Source organism: Scophthalmus maximus, chromosome 16, assembly GCF_022379125.1.
Source record: "Scophthalmus maximus strain ysfricsl-2021 chromosome 16, ASM2237912v1, whole genome shotgun sequence".
Taxonomy (NCBI): domain Eukaryota; kingdom Metazoa; phylum Chordata; class Actinopteri; order Pleuronectiformes; family Scophthalmidae; genus Scophthalmus; species Scophthalmus maximus.
In genome coordinates, this window is record NC_061530.1 from 13,086,317 (window position 1) to 13,103,589 (window position 17,273).

The 17,273-nt window shown below is 45.8% G+C and overlaps 1 protein-coding gene across 1 annotated transcript in view; it reads right to left on the reverse strand.

The window, feature by feature from the left end:
* nrg3b (neuregulin 3b) overlaps positions 1–16,579 on the reverse strand; it is a 169,938-nt gene extending 153,359 nt beyond the window's left edge. The window contains exon 1 of the mRNA XM_035613784.2: positions 14,278–16,579. Within this exon, the coding sequence (XP_035469677.2) occupies positions 14,278–15,184 (907 nt within the window). The 5' untranslated portion in view covers positions 15,185–16,579. The remainder of the gene's footprint in view (positions 1–14,277) is intronic.
* Between the last annotated feature and the right edge of the window lie 694 nt (positions 16,580–17,273).

Consider the following 17,273-nt stretch of genomic DNA (forward strand, 5'->3'; position numbering starts at 1 on the left):
TTACTACAAAGCACGTATGGGGATTGAATAGAGGGATGCTAGTGTTTGTGATCGAAAACCCCGCAGCTTATAACTCTTCCAACCCCTCAGGCGAGAAGAAAACCACGAACTACGCCTTGTGCTTTATTTTCTTATCTGATCAAGCCGTGATGTGGCCACTCAGAGAAATGTGGGTTCTTTTAATTAAAATGGTTTTCACTTGTGAGAAACGGGAAATCTGTCTGCCCTCACCTTCATCTATCTTAACTTCCCTCCATGCATTGATCTTACACACTGACCCCTCCAATCTTCCAACTACCAAATCTCAACTTAATCTTCATTATTCTCTGTAACGCCTCTGACTCTTTCTGGCTGGCCCGTTGGCGTCATCTTCACTAACCCTCCCAGCCTCTCCTGCCGCCGCCGCAACACACACACACACACACACACACACACACACACACACACACACACACACACACACACACACACACACACACACACACACACACACACACACACACACACACACACACACACACACACACACACACACACACACACACACACACACACACACACACACACACACACACACCAAAGATTCAGAGAGAACTCAGTCCTTTTGTAAAACAGACAGTTTAGGAGTAACAACATGCAAAGTAGTCACTTGGGTACCCAGCTGAGGCTTTAAAGCTTAAGTTACTATGAGGGGGAGAGGGTGAATCCGTCGGACTGAGGCAACCGCACCACTTGCTTCCACCCAACTGCAATAAAATATTCCATCATATCCCTGAAGCATCCCCGACTCCAGCTGAGATCAAAGAGTATACTTGATGACTGAGTGAGGAGCTCATATTAGTGCCTACAACGGCAGTGTCTCACTTGCACGCGGAGCCCTTCATTCCATTCCATTAATAGGCGTCATGGAAAGATACATGATGGGGTTTGGTGTTTCCATTTCCTCAGTAAGTATTGATACATAACACTGGAGTACAAAAAGCCACTGCAGGAGTATGTCACTCACACACACACACACACACGCTGGAGTTCTTTGGTGAAAATATGATGCTGACAATGTATGCAGCAACTTATTCTCGGTTATTGAACTGAAAAACTGTTACCAGCTGCCAGCCTGAAACAGGACTTTTAAGGAGTCATTGCAGGTACTGCAGTAAACAGTAAAACCTCACCATTTGCCTACAAGCCCCAACATGCATCATTTTGCCGCATACTCACTCTTCACAAGATCAAAACAGATTCCACATCTCGCTCTACTCCTATTCCTTTCAGGCTGTCTGTGACAGGTGTTTTATAGGGAGGAGCACTGTTGTTGTGGATGTCCTATCAATGATTCAATGCAGCGCATCAGATGGAAGGGAGAGCCAGCGAGAAAGATGTCTCTGCCTGGATGTTCGGGAGGGAGGGGGGGGAGGATCTTTCAATATATAATTCACTGCGTTGTCTGACGTGCTGGGTGTGAATGTGATGGATGCTCTTTCAGTCTGGTGAAGATTCAGTGTTCTTAAACCTTGGATCTCTTGGGCCACTCTGAGCACTGCCAAATGTCCTTTTATGATCTTTTGATCCTTACACCATGCTGCGACTTATGGCACAAAAGGAACTACGTCATCCATCCCCAAGCAAAATTAGAGAGTAGGGCTCTCCCGGTCTCTGTCCCCAGTGATGGAATTGGCAGATGGTGGAACAGCGGAATTGACAAAAACCTCGCAAAGAGAAAAAGAATTCTGTTGACAGAGGAACAAAAACAGGCGACGAGGGAGAGCGATGGAAAACGATACGACAAAAGAGTGAAGCTCGGACGGGCGTTCACTCCGTAGCTGCGTGACTTGAGAGGCTTCAAAAACGACATATGCAGTTTATGTTCTTTCACCTAGATCAGTAAGTAACAAAACCAGTCGACTTATTAAAACTACCAGGTTATTTCTTTAGACTGCTGGCATTGAGTTAGCCATGATGCCAACTCTGCCGCTAGTTAACGCTATATGGGGCCAAAAAACGAAGTAGGAGCTTCAGTGTACATACTTCTTTTCCCTTCCGTTATATTTTATGCTTAAATCCAAGGCTAAAATAATATTTAATAATGGCAAACAAGACGTCTGATAAGGGGTGTTTACTCCCCATTGATTGTCCCCAATTGACGATGCAAACGTCAACCAACCAACAGTAAAGGGCGTTTAATGTAGTGACATGAAATCATTGTCATCTTTTTTTGTTAAAAGCAACTATCGCAAAGCTGTGTGTGTGTGTGTGCGTGCGTGCGTGTGTCTAAGTGTGTGTGTGTGTTAATCGGCAAGCTTGGCCAACAAATCCATACAGCAGACCAATGTAAGATGGCAGATTAGGGGAATATGAAACACACAGTGGAGTGAGTGCTAGGCAAGGGCTTTTGTCTTGTTATCTTCGGGAGTGAGTTGACATTATCCCCGTGGATAAGGTTTTTCCATGCATGGATTACCGCATGAGACAAGCTGTGCACGCCCCCAGAAAAAAAATAACATGAGAGGACGCCCTCTCCACTATTCATCAATGCCATGATCGGGTACGACCGAGGCTTCTGACAGTCCATCTTACAGTTGATATTGAATAATCTGGCACTTCAAAAACCCAAACAAGGTGTCGCTAAATCTTTGAAGCCAGGTCAAATCTACATCCCTATGCAGAGGTTTTATTGAAGACAGTACAGTATATTCACACATAACAGTCTTCATATGAATAATGAAGCTTCAAGTGTATAACATGATAAACAGGCAAACTGATGTAAAAGGTGGCACGATTTAGCTTGAGTCAAAGTAATATAATACTAAAAAGAGGGACCAAAGCATGAATACATTGAAAGTTAAAAGACTAGATGAAAGCCAACAAAAATAGATGTCTTTCAAGCATCTTTACTGAAGCTGCCTCCATAACGTCATTTGGGATATGATTCCACAGTTTGGGAGCAGAGTTTTGCATCTCAAATTTTCCTCTCCTGGTTCTCAAGATCTAAAGGAATCCACAGAGGAGGGTCTGACTGATAGTGGACAAACATAAAACGGCTCAGAGTCTGCCATGCAGGCTGAACCTCAGCCACTTAAAGCTTTATGTACAATTTAAAAGCACTTTAAAGTTTGATTCTAATGCTACATGGAGACAGCGTTCTTCAAAACACGTCGCGCTGTGTTAAAATAGCTTGTCACTCCACTTCAGTATACTGTACTTAACAGACATTAGAAGAAGGTATGTCGGGGCATGTCACAGTTTCCTTTCCGTAGAACGTCCTCCGTGAAATGTAAGTGGAAAACTTTCAACAGAGCCACAACTTATAACTTTGCTGGTGGCACTGTTACAGCAAGACGCGGATACGGTTTTAAGGTTTTTGTCATTTCACATGAAGGTTTGCTAGTGTCATATTTAAGGAAAATGGAAAGTCACTTCGGACCTCGCTGTCTAGGTTAAGTTTTCTTACTTGTCTCACCGAATGCAGTGTGAAAAGAGTCTCAGACAATCCCCTTCTCAGGGGATCTGTTTTTAATTTTCAGGACATTAGCTGCGACACTGTTAAAGTCACGCTCCAAAAAATGTAGTGGGAAGACATGTCTCTCTTTTGAAGCATGGAGAGTTGGAAAAAAACTGTAAAATGTACTGTTTATTGGTTGAATTGGCTAATTCCTCCGCCTGGGGATTTGAGACATTACATATTACCATTATAAAATGCTTGGAAAATAACAGATGTGATCATCTGTGTGTATTCCCATTTGACATCTACAGTAAGGGGCAAAAATATGTGAATGTAGATGATTATATATGGCACTGAGCTGTCATGGAAAGCAATGACTAAGCATGTGATGTCTATGCAGCTTTAAGGTCCAGTACAATGTGATGGACGCAAGTATCTAAGAGGCCAATAAGAAAAAGCAGCACAATTGATGGTAATATTGAAACAGCTTTTGTCCCTTGTCATGGGAATTATCTGCGGGAAGTGCTCACCGTATAGCTAATATGGAATGATGCTTTTATATCTCATTGTACACTTCTAAGTAAAGAGCTCTCATTGGCTGGTGTTCATACTGTCAGCGATGAGAGGTGAAGGAAGACATCTCACAAAGAAGAACTGAGAGCAAAGAGGGTGCCTTAAAATAGAGGACAGGAGGATGAGATTAAAAAAGGAGGAACTAAGTATAGAGACATGAATGATAGTGGGGGAGAGAGAGACAGAGGTGACCTCCATCTCCATCTCCACCTCCACGCACCACAACAAGCCTCTCCATCTCAACCAGGGCACCATGGCACATTTCCCGTCACTGGGGGTGGCAGCGGGCCACACACTGCAGTGAATCAATCCGAGTGCTGCAACCTCCGCAATCCACACTTTCCCGCAGGCTCGTCATGCAGCCAGATGCTATGTGCGAAGCAGGGCTAGTGAGAAATCGTGTTGCACATGGCGCGCATACCTCAGTTCGAAGTCGTGACTTAGGCGTCTCTCCATGCTGCATAATCGAGGTTTAGATACAGACAAGTTTGGAGGAATTGATGCAACACTGGCTAAATTACAATCCAAAACTGGTGGCTGGTTCTCATACGACCAAGATAAGTGCAAGACTTGAATAAGACAGTATAAGATTAGTAATTATCTACAATCAGAAATGTATTTAAAAAAAACAACTAATATACATAAATATGAGTGTGTTTGTGTGTGTGTATACATCTTACAATCTTACATTGCTCTGCTTTTATAACCCCCCATACAGCTTTCAAAATGTAGCTTTAAAGTATTTGCGGGCCATAAATATGATTTTAGGGTGGTTAATGAAGGCTTTATGCAGCCACGGCAGCTGTAATCCCTCCAAAATGGCACCATATATCCAACTGAATGGGGAAGAATGCAAGCTCCATAATAGCTAAATCACACGTGGCACTGTAGCCGCGTTGCCACTCGCGGTCCCTTAGTCAAAAAGAAAATTGGCTGTTATTGGATTCATCCCATCCAACCAAAAACCTTCCTGAGAGCCACACACGCCCTCCTCCAGCCCCCATCCCCTTCCTTCCCACGTTATTCGTTTGCAAATTGATAACGGAACCAGAGACCCCGCAGGGTCCGTAATTCAATATCGGGATCTAACAGTCTGAGATCAGATATGATGGACTGTAATCCTCTCTGCACTACCGCAGCCACATGCGCTAGGCCACTATATCTCCCCCCCTCGAGTTGCCAGCAAGTCACTGTGTTCTCTCTCTTTTCTGCACATGAATGAATGAATGAATGAATGAATGAATGAATGAGCGAGTGCACGAGTGAAGGAATACATGAGTCTCTTTTTTTGGTGTGGATTAGAACCAGGCCAGAACCGAGTTCCTATTTGCTAAGACACAAACAAGCACTGTGGAAGACTTCTGGGTAAGTGGGCATGACAGCATGTGATTAAAATGAGCGGGTTAGTGAGTACTCCCCCAGCACACACACACACACACACACACACACACACACACACACACACACACACACACACACACACACACACACACACACACACACACACACACACACACACACACACACACACACACACACACACACACACACACACACACACACACACACACACACACACACACACACACACACACACACACACACACACACCACCAGTATTTAAAATTGTTCTCTTCATTTCTTCCAATTTGAAAAGATATAAGGTGGGGGAGTCGTGAATAATGATCTCACTATTTACTTTCAATTGGGATGATTTCTTTCCTTAGGCCGAGAACACCGTTATTTCCCTGTGGAAACATTAGCGAGCATCAACTCAGTGGGAGGGCCTTATGAAAAGTGATTCGCAGGAGGTAAAAAAAAAAAAGAAAAAGAAGGAGAATATGAACTATGTGTCCACAGACTTCTATATGAAAGGTCAGCTATGACTATTGGTAGCTTTGTAGCACTGTACAGTAAAATCCTACACCATGTTTCTGCCATTAGACCACTGAGCATGGGACATCTCAAGCACTTCATAAAAAGGGGAGCTTCATCAATTATTCACACTTCCGGCAACACACATTCCACGTTTTCTCTTCCCATACATTAATATTTCAGCCTGTGCAACCCCGCCCTGCCTCCTCTTCTCTCTGCCACCTCCCGGTGGACATTTTGTCTACATAAATCACACAGTGACATTAAGAAGCCCTAAGATGGCCTCAGTCAGTACTCATCGTAGGCAAGCTTCTCCTGCGCCGATCTACGAATCCCCGACTACTGCTGAGAGTCAAAGTCAATTTCACTAGAAAGCATCAGATAAACTTCACAAAGGTATCCGTTACAGCAACGAACACAGCGTTGGTTTTACCGGTAGGCCTGTAAATGCATACATTACATGGAATGTAATGGACACCAATTTTGTAATTTCAGACAGAACCGGGTTGGATAATGAATCTTGTTTCAAAGTTGAGAACCGCAGCTGAAGTCCTTTTTTTTCTTCTCAAGTGATGAGGTCTTTTTGTGTAATGCACAGTAAATATTGAAGAGTATAAAAAAAACACAGGGAGAGAGAAGTCCGAGTATTGGGTTTCTTGAGCCAAAGTCCCTCAGGACGCACTTGGTCCCGGGCCTTTTAGCACCCCCAACAAGCCCTGTGTGCTTTAGGTCGTAAAAGGTTAGGGTAAGGGGAAGGGTTAGGGCCACGGCTGCGGTTGGGTTCAGCCAATTTGACTGAAGGAGGAGGGATATGCAAACACCCTGAGGGGAAGTGTTGCCTAAGAGGTCTAACTCAAATGTCCCTTGTGTGACCGGAGCGCGAGTCCAACCTGACATATTTTGGTAGCAGTTACACCTTTGTGTGTCCAAACCTTTCACACAGTCCTGTGCATGTACCTGTTGATGCCTGATTGTTTCTCTATAGAATCCTCTCAATGGTGAGAGGATTTTACTGAGAGTATATATATATATATATATATATATATATATATATACACACACACACATACAGAAACACACAAAAGTCTGGTATAATTTCCAAGAGGCAAAGGGGACATCCTCAGGTGTTTCATTCAACCATAACCTAAGAGATGATGAGACTGTGGAACTAGACATAGTTGCCACTTGAAATGATTAACTGATAGTGAAAATAGTTCCTGATTAAACAAGTTCACCTCCACAAAAGTAGAAAAGACTGTGTAATACCAGCTTTCTTCATTATCTTTATGCTGAAAAATATTCCATAGATTCTCAGTCACACACACGCGCGCGCGCACAAGCATGCGCACACGCGCACACACGCGCACGCACCCCTATGGTACAGAGAAATGTATAATATAGTACAGTGCACTGATAACCTTCTGCTGATTTACATAGCCTGCTGATTCAGTTCTGTATGGGATACATCATGCAGACATTGTGGTGACAGGATTGAAGTGAAATACTTAAAAAATTCAAATATGGATTATACCTTGGGGGCAATCTGCATAAAAATGAGAGATAATAATAGAAGAAGATGAATGGTGTGACGTCTGTATGCCTTCACCTTGCAGCATGGATCTGTACTTCTGGAGCATGCTCTATGGTTTTTGACAGTCTTTGCCCCAATAAATTCTTTTTCATTCTATTTCTACTCTCTCTCTCTCCTTTTCTGTCTCTCACAGCCCTCCTTTCCCGAGGCTCTCTTCCTCCATTTTCCTTATTGATTCTGTGAGGTTCAGTGGGTAGAGCGCGGCACTGGCAATGCAAAGGGCACGGGATCAATTCCCACAAAATTTCAAGCATTCGCTGGGCTGTCACTCTGGGATAATTTGTCTGCAGGCTCACCCCACAGAATACACTGATGTATTCTGCTTTGTAATTGGCGCCCATCAGTGTCAAGTGTCTCTGCCAGCTTGATATTCAGGGTCGGCACTGCAAAAATACTGTGCGGTGATATACATTTGCATGTGCAAAGTATTTCCACGTATCTTTTACTGTCTGATGAATCTCAGCCATGCCAATGAAAAAATAGAAGAAGTCAGATGAATTGGCTAAAGAATCCAAAGCTTTGTTGTTTTCTGCCTTTATATGTACATGTTTTGCACAGTGGAAGACGAATGGAAGGCATCTGGAGAACTGTCAAAAAACTGGACTGTAGCATGTGTAGAGGCATGTTTTTTTTATAATATCTCCAATAACAATGGCAATATGAATAATTTGTCACATTTGAAATGTATTGAAATCATAATATTCATGCACTGTATGGATACTGAAATAACTCCAATGCCATTTACTGCCAACGTCTTCAAAACCACTAAAGTGAGAACTTGATGTACAGTGGCTGCCATTGACACGATCATTGTCATCATCCACTAACCTGTCGAACACTTTCTTGATTGATCGATTGGTTGTTTGGGGAAAAAGTTCAATCGCATTGACCAAACCCCAAGTTGATGTTTTGTACACAAACCAAAGATATTCAGTTAACCGTCATAGAGGAGCAAAGAAACCAGACAATATTCACCTTTTCCACCCATAAAAACTAATTAAAGCAATAATTTGTGAAATAGCTTGCTGTTATCTCATTAGACGATTACTCATTGATTAATCGATTAATTGTTGCAGCTCTAATTGGGTGTCTCCCAGTAGCACAACAGTTTTTACTGTAATAAACATCATCCGTTATTACTTGAGATATCGACTGCACCATCACACTACTCTTCTGAGGGATACCGCAACAACAAGGCTGCGTGACTCCTGCAGATCTTCAAGTCACATACCTAAGACCAAGAAAAAAACAGTCTGGGCATAAATATTTCTAAAGTTGTTTTTTTTTCCGCCCAAAATGATAGAAGCTGAGGCATAGCCGGCAGATACAGTAATTGTAAATCCGTGCAGCTGCACACTCACACTGTGCCGAAGCTGCCCTGCTTGGGCCAGCCACAACGAACAAGCAGAGCATGTCTCAGGAGAGACAGAGGGGCCTCAGAGGCCGCCTGGCAAATCTGAGCCTGACCTCCCTGGAGAAAGGGAGAGAGGCAAACTGGATTTATATCTTTGTTTTTAATCCCCTTTACACGCTCCACTGGTTCTAGAGTAGGGTTTTTTTTGTGCAGGCTTCATGTATAGTCAGAAAGAGGAGAGAAAAAACCCCAAAACATACAGGGGCTTTCGTGTCGCGAAAAACAAACATCTGTTTTCTTTAATGTGACATCAGAAGCAACGTCTGTGTCAGTCTCCTGTATTTTGCCTGTCTGGGGACAAGAAATCAGCTGTGGCACAATGTCTGACTATGCGTTTGAATTCATGACTGTACGTTGCCAGCACATTATTCTGACTGAAATGCCATGTCGTTAAAACCGCAGTGTTCAGTTTGACACTGTTGAGACTATGTATCCATCTGCCAATGTCACTGCCTGGAAACACAGACTCTGTGTTTGCGCCGGCTACGAAAAAAAAGTCAGCCGGCCGTTTGTTTATGCTCAATCGTTTCATAGGATAAAGACGTGATAACACACTCAAGAATTCTGTTCCTCACTGTAAACCATAAAGAAAGAAAAAAAAGATGTGGGGCTAACTATAAGCACGGCATCCTCCCCCATTCATTTCCTCAGATGTCAAAGGAGCCAACTGATGAATTAAACCCACGGGAAGAACAGCAACAACACTTTTTCATCTTTTTAATATTGACTGTAGTGCACAGCTGTTCTGATTTAATAGCTGTTGTTTCAGTCAGTTGATTTACAGCAGCCCTGATGGCCCTGTCACTATCCACGTCTTCTGTTCCATGACAATACCAAAATGAATCCTACCCATGAAGGCACCAACTGACTTGGTTGTACCTCAACTGGGGAAACAGACATTGAATCAGTTGTAGAGCACCAGACCGTTAAAATGGCTTGGCCGAAAAAATTCTTATGTGGCTGGCGATTGGCGAAGTCTGCACTCAGGCTGGTGAGATGCGCGAGGAATTACAAGCACACTCTACTTAGGAAGGTTTCTTACAACCGTCGAGCGGGTGCATGAGAGACCGGAGCCAGCACCGTGTCGCATGGTTTCCCAATAGGCGTTTACTGTGCACTGCTCCATTCGTCTGCTTTCTCCCTGTACTTCTGAGCCAATGGGGCTCGTATGTAGAGAACGGAGCAGGATACATGGCAGCCTCGCATGCACAAACCCAGATGATAGATTAATGAGTACGGGCCAACACACACACACATGCTGCATGCTTGCTTTTGTGTTCCCGAGTGGGCCAGGGTTTTTCCTGCATCTGCCCATATGCTCATAAATGTGAGCTGAGGAGCTAACGTCTAAAGGAAGACAGCATGAGAGCCAAGCAAAAATAGATGGAGGAAATACAATGACACCGGGAGCAGACACAATAACCGTGGGGAAATAAGGAGAGAGGGGGGGAGAGAGAGAGAGAGAGAGAGAGAGAAGAAAAAAAAGAAGACAAAAGGAGTAGGTAAAATATGTCTTTATCCCCTGAGGACAAAGCTTGTCTTTCTCCCAGGACACAGAGATTCATTTAGATCTTCACCAAGGACCAGGGACAACAGCAACGAGTTGAGATGGGAACAAAAATCACGTTACTTGCCTCCTATATGCGGCCTGGGTTATCTGAGACCCAAGACTGCACCTGAAGCCATATCTTATAGAGCGTTTCATCATCAGCCGAAAACGTTTTCTCTGTGCGCCATTACAAAAACTCCCAACCCGACGTACTATCTTACCGTGCATTAAGCTGAAAACAGCCAAGCTATAGAAGAGGATGAAGAAGTAGTATGATATGAATGCTGTGCACGAGCGTTATGTGAATAAATATTAACAGCACAGGGGCATTGAGGTTTCAAGTAATATCCAGTAAAGAAAATGCTTCAATGTTTGAGCCCATAGCAACAGTGTCAATGATGGGCACAGGGTAGACAAACATGAATAACAGTGGTGGGAATCCATAGTGAACGCGGGAAATTAATTTCTAACCATATTCTCTAGATGTTACTGTTGTTTCAATGGACTTGACTCTATGCAAATCCTTCACGGATCCCGGGAGAGATAACACATGATAGTTCCATAAGACAGTGGACTCACTCGCCTCGGGTTTGGCACAAAAACCACTGCACAAGTTTAAAACTGCTGAATACCATTAGAGATGATTTTTGTTCGAATCATTCTTCCCCTGTGTCATTCAACTTCTTTCTTCAAATGTCATATGCACAACCTCTTTTTCCCAAGAAGTACCAAACTGGTGCAGAACCACAGAATCCTTTTTTAACAGATATCTCAGTTTTTGCAGTAGGGTTTTTTTTTCCAATCGCTGCCATTGACGTCAGCAATTATTGCCAGTGCTTACACCAAAGAGCTTTACTTTTAAGATTTGGGCTGCCATGCTGACGTTTTTTGTAACACAGGAAAGGGGCAGAGTTTACACCTTTCATAGGGTTTTTTTTTAGATTATTTTTTCATTTTGAAAACAGTCCCCATTGAGCTACAACTCCGTCTCCATTGGAAAAGATGTGTTTCGGTGGCTGTAAAATGCCACCTGTTGCCTGCCAAAAAATTTATGAAACGCAAGGATAAAGATTTTACAAATGGGCCCAAATGTCAGCCCGCTCTGCATGATGTCAACACGGAGGCTGGAGACCAACCAACAAAATCAATAACAGAGTTTTATTTTATTTTTTAATATCTGAAAGTTATTATTAACAGACGGAAATTTTACCAGGCATGCTTTGGCTTTTGAAGGCAGTGCCCTTTAATTGTATACAGGACAAACAGATGCTTCCCGATGTTCACACAAGGGGGCTGCCTGGTTTGGCAGCGACTAGGCTGTTCAGCGGCTCTTCGTCGAGTGACGTAAGTGACTCCAGCGCAGTGCATTATGCTGCGGGAGGAGTCTAAAGACTGTCTACGGGCAATCCTATACTTCTGCCATCATCTAAATCCATTGTTGCTGGCTAAATTCAAGCTAACCACAGCCTAGTTTGGGACGAATAGAACGTATTTTTTTCTCCATGTGCCGTGCAACTGCCAACAGGGTACATGTGATCTGATGTCCATTGTCCAACCAGCTATGCTTCGGATATTTTTGCCATGAAGGAGAAGAAGAAAATGATGTCACTTGATCACTGTTTGCTTGTAGAAATCGATGCCAATGACGCATCCAGCAGATAAACGAGAGGATACTGTTTAGTCAACCGGAACTGCCGTCCAAACATTTGATCCACACCAGAAATGTGGAGAAATGGTTTCAGTTTTCATGTTAATGTTTTGCCATCGCACAGTAGACCTGCACTTTGGCGAAGGAACAAAAGCAAACAGGAAACCGACAATATAATAATCTGTTCCCATGGTAAATCCATTCATTGCATATTCATGTTGCCAGGGCCACACATGGTAATGTTGCTCGAACACTCACCTGACTAGTTTGCTGCCCACATAGTTGTTTTCATCCATTCTTCATCTCCTCGGTGTGCCATGCAGTTTAATTCCGTTTGCAGTCAACCACACTCAATTCATTAGCATTACACTTCATTTCTTTGTGATACTCATTCCTCTTAGTCTGTTAAGTGAATTGTTTGTTCCTTTGTCTGAGTTACCGTGGGCATGGGAGGTCTCTTCCTGGTTCAGCAAAAAGGTGTGGCTGAGGCCTGATGTCACATGGAACCAGCTCATTGGGCTGAACCATATGCTGCGATACCATGGGGGGTATTTGGGTTTAGTTGGTTTGGTTGGTATTTAGTCGTAGTTGGCGTCCATCTTGTCTTCCCTTTGTTTATTATTTGGTTTGACCAAACCAGTTTATATATCCCCTCATATGTCATTTTTTTAAGTCAGTTTGTTCAGTCAACACCTTATTTTGTTTAGTTGGTATCTATATGATTGTTTTATTTTGTTGACCATCTCTTGTAGGCCTAAAGCTGTTAGATTTGTTGGTTAACATAGTTTTTTTGTATTTTTGGGGGGTATATAAAAACCATGTGACCAAAAACTCCTGTTTCCTCTTGGCCTCACTGCTTGGTCCCTGACAATCACACTACTTGTATGTCACTTGATATTTTGCATTGCTACACCTGCAGGACGCTAAGGCGATCGTGCAAAGTAACTGAGATGAGCGTGTGCTGAGGGGAGCTTAAAAAAAGAAAAAAACGGAGTAACTTGAGTTTGGGAAAAACGGAATTCTACATTGTCATATCCAGCTTGTAGTCATGATTACACTTACATCCTGCCCCGCCTACGTCTGGGAAAAAAACAAAAACCTCTAGTGATGTTAAAAACATGTCCCTTGTGGAATGAATAATCAGGAAGCCTTCCCTCTTTACACAATGCTAAATATGCAAAATTCGCAGCTCCCCTGCTTTATACCCTCTACCTCCCTCAAGCCTTTCCCACACTTAGCCCGTTCCATCTGCCATCTTTCTCTACTCGCGGCTCCTACTCTTCAATCTCCTGCTTTGTTATGCTTCCCGCATTCTCTTCCTCCCTTCGTCACCATCTTCAGCTTTATGTTGCTTTTCAGAGTATTTTTCCCGCTCTCTTTCGCTATTTCCTACCTCGTCTTCCACTTGTCCTTTACAACCTTATTCTCATCTCTACATCTATACTCCGCCACTGAGCCTTCTCGTTTTCTCCCCCCCCCCCCCCCTCTCCGTATCTCCCCGCAGTGTGGAAGCAGTACCTGCGACACTCTGCTCCCGGTATCCTCTCATCTAAATGGGATGTGTGGCCTTGCTATATCTGATTCCTCTAGACAGGAGGTGAGAGCTAACCTTTCTCCCACTTCGACACCTCTCCGGCTCCTGTTGGTTGCTTTAATAATAAAAATGTGCTGTCCTTGGTCAAAGCACACGTCACAAAGCTTTAACACCCCGAGTCTGGCAGGCAAAACAAAATAAATTCTACTGGATGGAACCCTGCCTTTGATGCCGCTTAAACTAGTGTGTGGGAAAAGAAAAATCCTCCGGAGGTAAGATTCATATCGGATTAATGCACAAGTAAAAGATAAAGACGAGAGGGGTGAAAATACTGAGAATATCCCCTGATATCTGTCTGTGCTAATGAATATGATTAATGTTAAGCTGCTGGAGTATCCACTTTCCATGTAGATATGAAGAGAAATAATTTATATTCTCAAACCATGAGTCATATCAAAGCAATTTTTTTTACCCAGGCATATAGTTTTGTGATAACTGGTAGCTATAGTGACAGACTATTATTAAAACCGTAAAGGCCCAGAAAAGAGCTCTTTTGAGACACTCATCTCAAGCTCCACAGATAACCTCACACAAACGCACACTCACTCATACAACTCCATGCAACTCCAACTCCAACCCGAAAAGGGAACTTACGCGTTCGGAAGCGGTGGTGTGGGCGTGTGGCTGGGCCCTTGCCTGGGCGCCCGTGACTCCATCGCGACGTGGGTTTGACCGGGGGCGCCGGTTGGGACGTGGTCGGCTGCACCTTGGCGGTGGTCTTCACACTAGCGGTAGCTGAAGAGGATGCTGTGGTGGCGATGGTGGCAGAAGTCTGCCCCGGCTTTGAGTTGGCAGCCCCGTTGTGTCCATTACCAGCGTTGCTTCCTTTCCTAACAGTGCTGCGAGGGGTGACCTCCTTGCCGCTGGGTGGCGGTGTGAGTCGGGTGGTGGAGGTGGTGACCACAGTGCCGCTAATGCGGGTGCCGACACGATTGTGAAGGTGTGGTGCGCGGTTGCCATCTCCATTGGCAGTGCTGCCGTTCGCTGAGTGGTTTGCTGGTGGCCCAATTCGAGTTCTCGGTGCTGGGGCAGTACCGTCCGCAGCTAGTTGCGTGGTAGTCGAAACTATTGTCGTGGTAGAGGCAGTTGAAGTCGTGGTGGCAGTGGAAATGTCGGGCCCCTTGGGCATGGCACTGGGTTTAGAGAGAAATATGGGGTCCTGTCCAATGCTACCTTTGGGATCCACCAGATCAGTGGGGACATAGTCTTGAACAGATCCCACCACAATCCATTTCAGCAGCATGAGACTGAGTCCCAGTCCCACAAAGCCCATTACCAGGGGAACGGCACACAGCCAGGTCTGCTGGCGAGGCCACACAGCACAAGGGCCACAGCGGAGAGGGCCCGGGGCTCTGGGAGATTCCTGTTCAGCCCCCGGCTCCTCCAGCGTCATGGCTGCCAGAGTGCTCGCACCGGAGCGCTCGCTCATCTTGCCGGAGCTTTCCGCCTCTTCGATATGTGTCCGGGAGGTCAAACAGGTGGCCGAACGACACAAGGGCATGCACGAGGAAGGGGATGTGGTGCGAAAGAAATGCCGGGCATCTTAAGCTGGTGCGCGCACAATGCCTTGGCCGGCACAACTGTATCGACACATGCACAGATGTATACACGTGGAACTCACACACAGGCAGACACAATCACTCGACAGTCACGTAGCCACTTCTAATTTAAACCTGCCAGGGCAATCAAATGCGCACACAAGCAATATAACCTACACTCCCTCTGGCGGACAACACACACAAGCACACACACACACACGCATGCACGCACACACACACACACACACGCACAGGCACGCACACAAATATGCACAAGAATATCCACACTTCCACGGGAGCAGACAGGCTATGGACAGGTGAGAGAGGGAAGCTGTGGTGGTTGGGCGCTAACGAAGCGATGATAAATCCCAGGACGTTGCACTCGGTTGTTAAAAAAAGCCGACGCAAAGGGAACCGAGGAGGATATCGATCCGCTGCATCGTGCGCGTCAGACCGGAGCTGTAAATCCAAGTGCGTGCGTGCGTGCGTGCGCGCGCGTACATCAACAAGCCGGGCTCCGGCGGCACCCTCCAGCACTCAGCTGGGTGATCATCGGCCGCAGAAGGTCCCTACGGAAGAAGAAGAAAAAAAGAATCACCGGTCGGTCCTTTTACTCCTCTACTCTCTGAGTCCATGGGATCGCGTCCGACCGCTCCGTTTTACCCCCTCGCGGGTGTCTCTCTGTCGGCTACTTCAAGTTTTGCCTGTGACAGCTCTCCATGCCCGGCCACCCCCTTTTTTTGGCGACTCCAGCTGTTGATAATCCAGATGTTGGGAGGGTGGGGGGAAAGCCACCGAAATTGAAAGAAGAAACGAGTGCAGAAGAAGAGAAGAGGGGGGGGGGGGTCTGAATTGATCTGCAGAAGGGGATGGGGCGGTGTTGATGTCCGGAGTCGCGGGGCTAAGAAAAAAAATCCAACCTGGACCGACCACCCGACTCCGGATCTCCCGGAGTGACAGCCGTGTGTGCGTCTCCCGGCGCTGTCTGCCTGCAATCCGTCACTGTGATGATAGATCCGGCACGCAGACACACACACGCGCGCGCGCGCACGCACGCACACACACTCACACACACACGCACGCACGCACGCACACACAGCAACAACCAAAAAGGGTCAGCTTCTGCGATTCGTTTACCCTCGCTGCATTCCCACAGTGGTGCAAGCAGCAGAAAGAGAGATGGAGAGAAGCGAGAGGATGGAGGGAGGAGGCGTAGGGAGGGGGCTGCTGCTGCTGCTGCTCGGGGGGAAAAAAATGATGCGGCGGCTGTTCTTGGAGGCTGCAGACTAGAGAGAGAGAGAGAGAGAGAGAGAGAGAGAGGATGGAGAGGTGGTGAGAGGAAGGAGGGGGGGGCTTGCTCAATTGTTCGCGGTGAGTGATGTGGGTTACACGGCTCCTATCCCATTCCCATCCGGCGCTCTCCTCCGGTTCGCTGCCGTCCTCAGTACTCCAAAGTGACGACTAGTGTAGTGACTGCCCCATGTCGTCGTCCCCCCACCCCCGCCCCAGACCCCACGACTGGAGTTGCACGATGACTCCACCACCACCATCATCATCATCATCATCATCATCAAGCAAGCAAATGAAGAAATAAAGAAAAGGAAAAGGAAAGAAAAGAAAAGAGAGGAAGGGAAGTTTTTTTTCTTCTGGTGGGTAGAAACTGGCAGGTGTAGTGGGAACACATGAGAAGGAGGGCATGGAAGCTGTTGGCTGCAGCAGCAGACAGGAGGCAGCAGCACACACACACTCATACACACACGGTGTGCAGAGGCGAGGCGCTGCCATAGACACACCCCAGGGAGTGGTGGGATGGAGGGAGGGAGGGAGGGATGGAGAGGGAGGAGGGAGGAGAGAGGAGGGATGGAGAGGGAGGAGGGAGGAGGGATGGAGAGGGAGGAGGGAGGAGGGATGGAGAGGGAGGAGGGAGGAGGCGCCACCCCGATGTCTTCCACCGGCGGCACACAAGAGCAAACAAACCAAACGCCTGGCTCATAATTTATGGGCGAGTTAGAGCACTATACTTCAACTTGATACCTCTGTGGGCAGTGGATG